At 41.8% G+C, this 12,166-nt stretch overlaps 1 protein-coding gene across 4 annotated transcripts in view; it reads left to right on the plus strand.

Moving 5' to 3' along the window:
* TTBK1 (tau tubulin kinase 1) overlaps window positions 1-12,166 on the plus strand; it is a 121,181-nt gene that overhangs the window by 25,056 nt on the left and 83,959 nt on the right. For all 4 annotated transcript variants that reach the window (XM_075413232.1, XM_075413233.1, XM_075413234.1 and 1 more), the window contains exon 3: window positions 763-910. In XM_075413232.1, the coding sequence (XP_075269347.1) occupies window positions 763-910 (148 nt within the window). The remainder of the gene's footprint in view (window positions 1-762; window positions 911-12,166) is intronic.

Here is a 12,166-nt window from a genome sequence, read left to right on the forward strand (position 1 = left end):
TTGAGTTCATGTCGATTGAAATTGTTATGATTTCCAAGTAGTGGTATCCTTCTGTTGTGAAACCGTCTTTCATTTTGCTCAGAGACACAAAAAGCATCATTTGGTGTGATTTAAAATTAGAAAAAAAGAGAGAGAGAATGAGAAACAATGGAGCTATACTTGTGGCTTGTACGTAACTGTTTTGAGGTAATGCAGTTGGCAGTTCTCTGAAATGTGGTTCTGAAGTAATCTCACTAGCAAGAGCAGGTCAAGCATCTTGTAACATATTCCAGTGGATGTTTTGTTCTCTATTTAAAATCCTGTGAATGAGATGTAAACTTCATTTAACTTGTTTCTTGAAAGCATTAGCTCCAGCTACCGGAGTTGTGTTTTAGTGCAGAGATGTGTTTCTTGTGAGAGAATGACATTTTTTATCTACCGTGGTCTGGATAGTGGTTCTACTGTCTCCTTGAAGGGTCTTTCCTTGAATTTTGGCAAGAACATTATTGAGGTAATAGGCATTATCATTTGCTTTTAAATGTATCACGTCATCACTTGCTAGGTTTGTTCTTTGTTGTTACAGCAAAGGATTTGTACATAGCACAGTCAAGCAAGTAGCGGGACTTTTGCCTAGCTGTGCAGTGAAGGGATTCAGGCACAGCACAGGCTGGGAGCAGAGCTTTTTCTCCCTATGCAGTAAAGAAACTAGTGCCTGGCTCGATCAGAGCAAATTTTATGTTGTCTCTCTTGTACATTGTACCAAACCTCTTTTTATTTTTCTAGTTGAAGAAGATTGGTGGCGGTGGCTTTGGGGAGATCTATGAAGCAATGGATCTGTTAACCCGTGAGAATGTGGCCTTGAAGGTGGAATCAGCCCAGCAGCCCAAGCAAGTTCTCAAGATGGAAGTGGCTGTCCTGAAAAAGCTGCAAGGTAAGGCAGAAAGCTCTTTGGAAGTGCTAAGGGGGTGTGTGTGTTAACAATTAGAATCCAAAGCTGCAAATGTTTTTTATAATTTTCTCTTCAGCTTCCATCTATATGTGGTGTTACACTAAGTCATTCAGCTCAGAAAGTTATTACATTCTGCAAAGCATCCTACTCAAGTGAGTTCTAACTACAGGGACTATTTTTGTCTGCCAGGCTATAAGAACAATGAGGAGACTTAAACTGAACTACTGGTATACGGGTCTTTGCAGTCTAGTGATGCTGATAAGATAATAAGGAATAGAGGAAGCAATGTCTAAGAAACGAGGTTAGACGATTGCCTCCCAGAGGACCGGAACAATGTTTGTGACTGTAGCACCGTGAGCGTGACAGAGTCTCCAAGTGAAGTGGTTGACTAGTAGATGAGTGCAAAAAGTGGATAACGTGAAGTATAGGGAAACTGGCAATTAGTCAATTTTTCATGTACCTTACTGTCCTGAAGACAAAATATGAAGTGATTTTAGGTCTTTTAGTTTTGGGAGTGGTGGTTTTGAATTATGTTAATTTGAATGATATGCCTAATCTTTAATTTTCCCTAACACGACTTTATATTGGTTTGGATGTGGAAGTCAGCTCTGGGACCAACGATTTGTGTAGCTAACCTGGCAAAGCTTATGAGCAGGTTTCAAACTGAGTGGGAAGCAGCAAAGTGGGAACCTTCCTTGACTCATGCCCAACCCTGCTTCCACTGAAGAAATTACACTGAAGGGGGACCTGCCTTATGCCAGGATTCTGTTTTCTGTTTGTTCAGATGAAACTTTAAATAAGGCTAAAAGTTAAAACTTCTTGTGCTGGTCTTTTTTTAGAGTCTTTAAAGTCACAGTCGTTCTCAGGAGTGTGCTAGTAGAATAGGGTGAAAGAAGCCAGCCAGTATCCCAAAGCCTATTGCGATGCTGATGAGATACAGCCTAACACCAAAGGGTGGAAAGGGAGCAGTCTTGCTGCGCTTGTTCCTAGCTGAAGGAACAGTGAGGGGGCTTCTACTAAAAACTGATCACTAGGGGAGGATGTAAACTAGGAATTTCCAAATCTGCCTTTAAGGAGCTGAGAACTTCTGTTTGCTGAAGTGCATTGGGCATGGATTTCCTTGTGAAAGCAAGGCCAGCTATTGACAGGTACAGTTTACGTGTTCTAGTATAATATGCCTTTGAAGAGATGTCCCTTTTTACAGAATTCCCACTTAGTCTGAGGAAATACCTTCCCATGAAGCAGTGAGTAGTATCCTTATCACTGGGTCTCGTGCTTCAGAGAGACTGTTGTGGCCCTATGTCCATGTCTATACCTCTGCCCTTGCACAAAATCTCCAGAGATATGATTGAATTGGAGGATGAGACTGTTGCAGGTCTTATGAAATGGGTTACTCAAGATTTGTGACAGATCAGCTCTAGGTAAAAGTCAGTGAATTATTTTTGAAGGTCAAATAGTTTTCCACAGTTCAGCTCTTCTCAGAGGAGCAATGATAAGGTTTTTTTGGGAATATGCTGTATTGTAATAGATGCAGCTGAGCTGTGTCAAGAGACTTGAAGCAAAGGAGAGATCAACCCAGGTCACTGGGAGGAAGGTTGCTGTTGATCTGGGTTGATATCTCCTTTGCTTCAATTCTCTTGACACAGCTCAGCTGCAGGCCACTGGAAGGCCTGGGTACACAGAACTCCCAGAGAACAGCAGAGCAGATGGCTAAGGTCTGAAAACAACGTAGTGAGGACAAGCAAGGCAGAAATTTAGATTTTTTTGCATTTGGTTGTACACTTGGAACTGGTCTGAACTGAGTGAGGGTCTGATTGTGTAGATTGGCAGATTATTAAAATACGAAGAGACGATGCAAACATGCTGGCTTGTGTTATATCCAGGGCAGGGAATGCTTGAAAAGCATGACCTGAAGTCACCAAATCAGAACTAGCATCAGAAAACGTGCAAGGAGTTGGCTAATAGTCGTGCTTTGCCATCAGTGTTTATTTCTGGAAAATAGTTGAAAATACCAAATGCTTGAAAAAACACCAACTGTTGTACCCAGCATGATCCTGGTAACTGGGGAGAGGGAGTGATGGTGTGTGGAATTAGGGAAGTCCCCTGGCAAAGCAGTTAGCAAATATTAAGGGACAGAAAAGACAGAAGAAGCAGAACTGGCTATGCATCAGCTGTCCTGCATTTAAGAAAGACAAATCACTTCAGGCGTGTTTTTACAAATCAAGCTGTTCCGTGAAGAATTTAGCTTTTTTGGTTCAAGGTTAATCCCCAAATGCCTTACTGAAATAAATGATAAAGTTAAAATAAGAAAGAAGGTTGAGAGAGTTGGGAATCATGTATTGTGTATGTTTTCACTGTGAGCTGTTGCGAAGAGGTGAGAAACATTTCGGAAAGGGAGATGCTGACTATATCCGAACAGTTGGTGGATGGAGGAAGTTGGTGATATTAGCATAGGTGATGTAGTATTTCATGGTTTTCCAGGGGAAAAGCAAGGGAACAGTGTTGTATAAAATTCCTCTGTACTTTTCTGGTAGAATTGAATATTGCAGTCCTGCTTAAATAATACAGCTTTATAGTTTTCTGTTTGGGTATCACACCAACGTTAAAGAACGAATGACCTGCTGCTCTGCTCAGAGCTTGTGATCAGGGTCTTTCAAGTTGCTAGAGCTTCACAGAGTGTGGGATAGAGAAGACTGGCCATTAGCCCATACTACAGACCTGCTTCAGGACCTGGCTTGGGTGCAGCCCAGCCTCTCAGTGCAGTAGCTCCTGATCAGTTTGGACTGCAGGGTATTGCCAACAGTCAGACTTTCTGGGACACTTTCTAGAATAGCCACATAAGGAACACAGCTTCAGGTCTCTCACAATGTCCTTTCTGCACTGGCAGTCCACACAGAACAACCAGGGAACTAATCAGTTAATGACTCTTCTAGAGAGTCTCTGTACCTTCTAATAAACACTGTGTGTAGTTTTCTGCTGTGAGGGTGGTCAGGCGCTAGCACAGGTTCCCCAGGGAAGTTGTGGAGTCTCTGTCCTTGAAGATACTCAAAACGCAGCTGGATGCGGCCCTGGACAACCTGCTCTAGCTGTATCTCTCTGACAGTGAGGGTGGACCAGGTGATCTCAGGAGGTCCCATCCAACAAAAATGATTCTGCGATAGTTGTGCTTGGGTATATGAGATCACTGCCACTTCAGTATCTCTCAACTGCCCTGTAGAGTCATTCTGTTCTGCTCTTACTTGATTGGATTCTTCTAGCTGTATAGTGATTTTTTTCTTTATCTGTTTAGATATTAATATCTTTGGCAAAGAGAAAGTTCTTTCTGACTTGTACTATTACTTGCAAGGATCGTAGATCATCTTCTGTCCAATTTTCCTGATGTTTATACTGTCTTGGGATTGCGAAGCACCAGCAATGGTGCCCTTTTAGGTTTGGCTGAAACACAGTTGAGAAGTCAGCTTTATAGAGTTTCTTGCTCAAGCAGGGGATGAGCTGGAGCTCTCAGTTTTCCTGTTCTTGCACATTTACTGGAAAAGTTTCCAGCAAATTTTCTGTCTTTTTCTCGCCTTCCATGGACTATTTCAGTGAGAATCAAGACCTCTATGTCCTACAGGGTTGCTATGGAGTATTTCATTGTTCAGACTGGGTTTGCAGGGCTCAGGACATTCTGTCTGGTGCTACTCTATCTGGCCAAATATAATCAGAGCACCACAACACAACTTTTTTTTTTCGTCTTTGTCAAGCACTGTTTGGCTTACATTGTCCTGTTGCTCCCCTCTTCTGACAGGGCCTTGGCACCGTTGAACCAAAGCCCTTTTTCTCAGTGTGTGTTGGTTAACTTGCTTGGTGAACAGGGAAATTGCGTTTGCTTTTTGGTACTGTTAGGAATATTGACTTCAGTATCACAATGTGTACTACTGTCTTTGCTGCTCAAGGAGGCTTGCATCCTCCACAGTGCCTGGTTTTGGCCGTATCGTCATTGTAGCATGAACAGATGGGATCCTCCATGATGCTAAGCCTATTCCATAAGGAGTCACCATTTGAAAACAAGTCTTTCTTTCCAGATCCTCACCATGTGGTGGCATGGAAGCAGCCATACCTTGTTGTAGAACCAGTGGCAACTACAGATTAGACTTCGTCCTCTCTTTTACTTGAGATCGCACTATGTGTTTACCCACTGTCTGCTCTAGGTGAAGTCCTCTGCTGTTTATAAACACCAGCCTGAGCAACCCTTTTGGCCTAACTACAGGAGCTGCTCATCACTTCTGTTGGTCTTGATTATCTCTGGCTTATCTGTCCCTTCCATGGATGAAGGAGTAAGCAGGACTAAGTTTACCTGGAGGAGCATAAAATTTTCCTTCCTTGAAGAAGGCTGCTGTGCAGTTCCCAGCTACTCAGTGTCATGGAGAGTCCAAGGAACCACATCAGGGAGTAGACTTTTGCAGTAATATTATATGCATATATTATATACATAGTTGTCTCTAAAATGTGCAATAAGTAACAAGCAATATGGAAATGATATGAAAACATCATACTGTACAGCAATAAGAAATGTGTATATGTAGTTGGCAAGTACAGGGATAATAAATGAAAGTAATACTATGAAAAAAGATAATAAGAAAAATTATTTTATAGACAGCTAATAGAGAATTACCCTACTAGGGATGAAAATCTATAACAAATTCAGAAACTTTCAGGGATAGTTTGGCACATCTGCACAGGCAGATTCTGCATGAATGCAGCTTCTCTGTCAGAAGAATACTACTTTAGTGCCAAGCCCTCATGTTATTACCTTAATCACTACTGTAAAATTATCTTTCAGTGAGATAATTGTATATGATTGTACCATTTGCACGTAATTTTAACCTATGGGGCTTTTCTACTTCGCAGTCGAGCGTTTTGAAACCAAGCCTGAGCTGCCTTGGCAGAATACTTCTTGCAGATACATCTTGTCTCCAGCAGGGAAGGCTGCTAATTTAGTTGTGAGTGTTTTGCTGTGTAGACAAGCCTTTTGATCATGTATGTTAAAAAGCAAATGGAAGTAAGATCTGTATGGCTACGTGCATTAGCAACTTGCTTATCCAGAGATCATGAAGGGCCTTTCCTGGGTTTTCTATGTTTCACCCACTTAATCTATGTCTACATTCGTGACCAGTATAGTACCAGCGGATCAGTGGACAGAAGCAGTTCTCAAGCCTATGCATCTACAGCGTATATGGCTTGGGGTTTTTACACTATAAACAGGAAGCATTTTGGGGGGATTTTGCCTTGGGTTAGTTTTGATATGGTCCCCTTGTCTGAGGGAGCCGTTGTTGGTTTGGACAGTCTCCTTTAGGATTAGTGGACTATTCAGTGTGCACCTGGAATGGAGCTTCTGCGTCTGTTTGCTTGGAAAAGTTTACATGACCCAAAGCCACTCTGTGAACAGCACTGATACATGGTAATTGTGATGATTTACGGCAGTATGGGGGCTTGCTTTAAAACCTCATTGCTAATATAAACTATGACTCTGAGACTCCTGCTCTTTGGAATCATGGGGAGAAAAAATGGGATGGTTTTCTGTCATTGAACGTGTGGAAGGAGGAGTCCTGTCACTTCTAGAAGAGCAGATGTTTTTCCATATCTTCAATGCTTTTCTAACCCTTTGGAATGCAGATAGACAGAAACCTGCCTGCTTTCTCTATGACTTTTTTTCCCACCCTGGATTAGTTGTGGAGCAACATTCAGGTGGCAAAGGAGCATTTGTGAAATACTGTCCGGACTCTGTTTCCCATCTCTGAGGTCTTTAAGGTTGATCAAAACACAGCGGCTCTGTTAGAACAGCTCTTGCACAGCTTTTCAGACACTTGACTTGGACTGTCTCAGTGTCAGTCCAACAGCAGCCTTAATTGCAGAAATAGAAAACCAATATCCCTGATTAAATCCAGTGGATTATTTTCTCTAGCTTTTGGGCTGCTGCAGAGAGAGGTGTGGAAACCATCTTTACATGCCAGACCAGGCACTGTGTCTGCTTTAAGTGCTCAGCTGGGGCTGTGTGAGGGCCAGCAGCAGATGCTTTGAATTCAGAAGTATTCTCCCTGTCCTTACCCACTTCTTGATGGGTCTGTCTGAGAGCACTCTGAGGCCTTGTGAGACTAGGATGGTGCAAAAAGATCTCTCACGAGGTGTGTACTTTGTTTGCCTTCTGGTCCACAGGCTCTCCAAAATATGGATGTGGCCACGGCATCCAGTTTCCTTTGCTGGGACTCTCCTTGGAGCAGCCTGACAGTCAGATTATCAGTTAAAATGGCCAGATTATTCTGGTGCTGAGCACTGCTTTCCATTCATTCATGGTGGCAATTTTGCCCTGGTGGGAGGCTACAAGGCCCTCTGTACTTGCCCTTGACCTCACTCGGCAGCCAGATACTCCTAAGCTCTCTTCAGTGTGTCATTTTCTTTGTAAATGACTTCTGTTCAGCGTAACCAATCTCATTGCATAAGACTCTGATTAATTTTATTCTGCAGTGCAGAGATCTTCTGCATATTGAGTAGTTGTGCAAGATGCAGGCTGGTCACAGGCACTGCAGGTTTTGAGTACCTGGTTTTATTACAACAGATAGTGAAGCTGTGTTGCTTGTTCCCTGTTTACTGCCAGGGGTTGGACAGGTAAGGGTTTCCTCACAAAATAAGGGAAGAAAAGGGATCTTGCTTGTTTTTTTTCTCATTTGCCAGTCATAGTCTTTTCTTTTAGCATATGTGAGTTTTTCCATGTTAAAGTGGTGCCTTGACTCTCTGTGATTCAGTTTCTGTTAATTTTGTAGACACGTTTTATATGTTTCTATGGTGTTTTGCTAGGTTGATGTAACCAAGCTATCTGCAAAGGCTGGAAAGTAGGGTAAATTACCCTTGGTGTGTTTTTAGGCTGTCACAGGGTGGTGGATTCAACTACTTGATGTAGCTCTAGCCTCTCTGCCCAGCACTGCATTTTTCTGTGTGGAAGAGCCTTATGGGTGTTTGAATGAACTAGCATTTGGGCCATATGTTTTCTGTGTCAATCATGGTGTCGTGGGGTGGGGGAAGCTCATGAGATGGCTGAAAGAGGGTTTAAAACACACTTTTTTGAGGCTGTGTTAAATTCTGGCTCCTTTGCTATTCTATTTGTGCTGCGTGGGATCTATTATCAGTTGCTCATCTTAAAGTTTTTGGTGGTCTTGGGAAACAAGTAGAGGAAATTATGCCCTGCAAGGTCAGACAGTTTTGCCTTTTACTGTTTGATTAGAAGATGATGACCAGCCTTTTGTTTTTATGCCCATTAGTTCATTTGCTTATTACAGAAGCACTAGCAAGGTTAACCGAGTTGATTAAATCCTAGTTGATTACTGCTGGATAATGTAGTTATTTAAGCTTTACTTCCAGCATAGAATTTGTTTTCTTTCATGTTCAAAAATCCTTGTCTCCAGCTGAGTTGACAAGTCCCTGAAGTCAGCTAGTTTGGCCAGAGATGAAACTTGCTAACTGCGAAGGAAAGAAAACTCAGTGCTAGTCAGCTTTGCCAAGCTACAGACACAATTTCCAAGTTAGATGATGATGAAAATAACTCTCATTTCATTTTCTAGTCCTCCATTTCTTTAGAATATTTGTACAGAAATGAATTCAATATCCCCACAATACAATATCTGTGATAGGCTGATAAACCTGACACTGATGTTGACAGGTGAATAAAAAAGCTGTAAAATGTATAGTGTATTGGTAACGTAGAGCATGAGAAGTAGCTGCAGCTTTCCAAATGCCAGTGAGAGCAATCGTATAGCTGGGTGCCCACAGCTGTGCATAGAATAGAGGCCCTGGCAGTGCCAGGTGCTCAAGCAAGTTATGTCGCCATGCACATGGGCTTTTCCTATGCACTTGTCTTTAGGGTTGAGCTGCTTGGGTGGCTGTGCCATGCTGGTTGTCTTGGGCCAGCATTATACCGCTGGTTTTGATACTTCATGTACTACCTGAAAGAAACTTGACTGATGATTCTGGAATTAAGCTGAGTTTGTGATTAGAGATATCAGAGGTTGCTGCTGATGTGAGAGGCAGGCCTTAAAGAAAAATTAGTTTTTGACACAGATGGATCCAGAGGATAATTTAGGCTGGCGGGGGGCACCTGTGTAGGTCTCTAGTACAGCCCCCTGCTCCAAGCAGAAAGAAGTAGATGGGGTTGCTCTGGAGGTTTTCCAGTGAAGTTTTGAACGATCTCCAAAGACAGAGATCCCACAGCCTCTCTGGGCCCCTATTCCACGGTTTGAGCACCCTTGTGGTTAAAAAGCAGTGACGCCTAATGGGGATTTCCCATGTTGCAGCTGCTGTCCAGTGCCTCTCTGTGCACCTCTGGGAAAAGTCAGGTTCCATCTTCTTGGCACTCTGCTGTTAGTTGGCTCTGATCAGCAGTTAGATCCCCCTCTGCTGCCTTCCTAAGACTGAACAAACCTAGTTCTCTGACGCTTTCCTGGAGTGTCACATTCTGCGTTTCCTGCAGCCGTCCTCATGGGCTCGCGCTGTTGGGTCACTGTGGTCTTGTACTAAAGAGGAAATGCAGGAATTGGTGGGGTAACAATTGTAAGAGTAACAATAATTGCTGTGAGATTTATGGTAATCCATGCAGTAGAAGGTTCTTCAGTGTTTTGGGTGGACTGTTAGCAATGAGACAGCTCATCTATGGAGATGAATCACAAAATAATTTTAGCATAAATTTAAAAGATTAAATTCTTGAACTCCTTTGGGGAGAAGAGTGGTTATTTGTTTTCTGCAGGTGAAAATGCAGGAAATACGGAGTCTGTTACCTAGAAAAAGATACTTCAAATTGCAACAGTAATGTCACATATTTCTTTCTTACTATTTGTTTGATTAGTTTCATTGCTGTATTGAAAATACATTAGGAACATTTAAGAACTTTAATGAGTAGATGATTGGAATGAATATTGGTATCCAGCAGTTTGAAATTGATCCATGTGGAAACATACATTCAAAACAGGATCATCATTTAGTTTTTTAAGTGCTGTGTAATGAAAGTTTTTCATGTAATGAAAGTTTTAAAGTATTAACATGGGGTTTTTAATCATATGTCTACAAGATGATGAATACCTGTCGTAGGGTGGAAGGGTTTTCCAGATGCTTGAAGTTATTTTTGTATATGAGGACATGGTTATTGACTGTGATTTTTAAGTTTCTTCAGAACAAGGGTGGTGAAGATCATTTCAGTAACTGAAATATTTGTATTTGTTACCCAGTATTATATGGGAGATTATTATGTTCATTTTAGTTTAAAGGCAGCAGTAGAAAGAATATTTTTCTATGGGTGAACATTAAAACATTGCCTTAACTAAATGCTTGGAAAAAAATGAATGCATGTGAAACAGAATAAAACACATGTTCTCTGAAACTTTTCTCAGGTCAGTGTTCATGAACATCAGGCTGACTCATTCCTCCAACCTATGCTAGTTAGTTAACAGGCCAAAACTCATTATAATCCCTTGCTTTCTTCCTTTACTTTGTTGGAAGATAATTGCTTTGTTTCAGTAATAAACAAATACAGATATAGGACTTATTTTCTAACGTATGAGCTTGTGATCTTGTGTAGTATCAGAGTGGCTGTTCAGTGGAACAATCTAGAAGAGGAGGAAGCATGAGATGGCAGTTAGTGCAGTAAAATGGTTGTGAGGCTCCTTGAGAAAAGTGTTTTTTTTTTTCCTTTGCTTACTTTTCTGGGTTAAAATCTGCTTTGTTGCTCTCTGTGCTATGATCTTCATGCTTGAGGAGAGCATGTGTGACGAAGGAGGACTATTTCCTTTTGCCTTAAAGGAAAGCATGATGGTCCCATCATCCTGGCGGCACAGGAGGTTATTAACATGATTGTTCTTGTGGGCTTCATAGTTCTCATCAGCCTCAGGACTGATCTGCAAGAATCACAAAGTCACGCCTGACTGTCAGCCTTCATCTGCTATTTCAGCATGGCATGAACTCCTCCGAGAGAGCAAACGGTTGTAACCTGGTGCCTCCTTTAGTTGAAACATGAGTAAAAGCCTCAGAAACCTCAGAAATGCTGCAAGCATTTATCCCATCTATATGACCAGCTGGCTGTACATACACCACCTCTAAATGTGGCCTGCTTTCTCTACAATCTGTTATATTCCTTTTGTTTCGTGCAGGAATTGGCACAGTCTTCCCTACCCCCTTTCTTCTTCTTTTCCTGGTGTTGCTTGTGTTGCAGAATAGTGCATGGGAGAGCTGTGGGAGAGCCTAAATTCCCAAGACCAACAGGTGAGGTAGGAGCTCATTTTAGACTGGAAAGGAGGATTCGGTATAAAATCAAGTCAGTTTAGAGATGTGGGTCATTAAGACTGTCGATCCATTCATAATTTTCAAAAATTATAGTCAGCAGAAACATGTTGTCCGCCTAAACATCCATACAATTCTCAAAGATAATAAATTCAAAATTTATTTATTTTTTTTTATTTCTATAAAATTTTGTGATCCAGAAAACAATGATGTTATGGAGGAAGCTGATTTTTGGGAAAAAAAAAAAAAGTCTCAGGAATATATTCAAAATCAGAAGAGGCAATACTGAATTAGCAGGGATGTGTCTTAAGTCACAATCAAGTGTATTGGACAGTACCATTCCTGTTTCACTGAAATAACTGACTTAACGTGGCCAGTTTCTCCCTGTCAGAGGATTGGTTTCTAGTATTGCCTGTAGTTTTACAGCAATAAAAGCACATGGTGTTCTCCCTATCAGTGCTTTGCAATTATTTAAAACAACAAAAGCGGGTAAAATGTGGAGTAGTTTACCCTTTTTACCACACAGTAGCTTGCATTGCCAGTAGAAACACTCATTGTTTTTGCTGTTCCCTCAATATCCATCTCCTGGTGCTCTGAAAGGCAAAACAAAGCAGAGTGGGACTCACAGTGTGTCTATAAGTAAGCCAGGCTGGTCTGTGTCAATCTGTATGGACTGAAAGGAGTCAGGTCTGGGATGAGCATGGAGCTGCGTTGGCCTGTCCATCCTGTCTGAGACCTCTGTAGTTTGACAGTTTGCTGAAGCACACAGGTATCATAAGCTCCTAAGGAAACATAACTGATTCTTTCTGAGATTATCCAGATATGTTGACTTTGTCGCCACAAATCTGCTTTGAGGCTGCCTTCACATTGGCAGGCAGCAAGGCCATCTGTACTGGGACCCATGGCAGGAAGATGCGTAGGACAGTTGAGGCTTGCTGG

The sequence above is a fragment of the Opisthocomus hoazin genome, chromosome 2 (assembly GCF_030867145.1).
Source record: "Opisthocomus hoazin isolate bOpiHoa1 chromosome 2, bOpiHoa1.hap1, whole genome shotgun sequence".
Taxonomy (NCBI): domain Eukaryota; kingdom Metazoa; phylum Chordata; class Aves; order Opisthocomiformes; family Opisthocomidae; genus Opisthocomus; species Opisthocomus hoazin.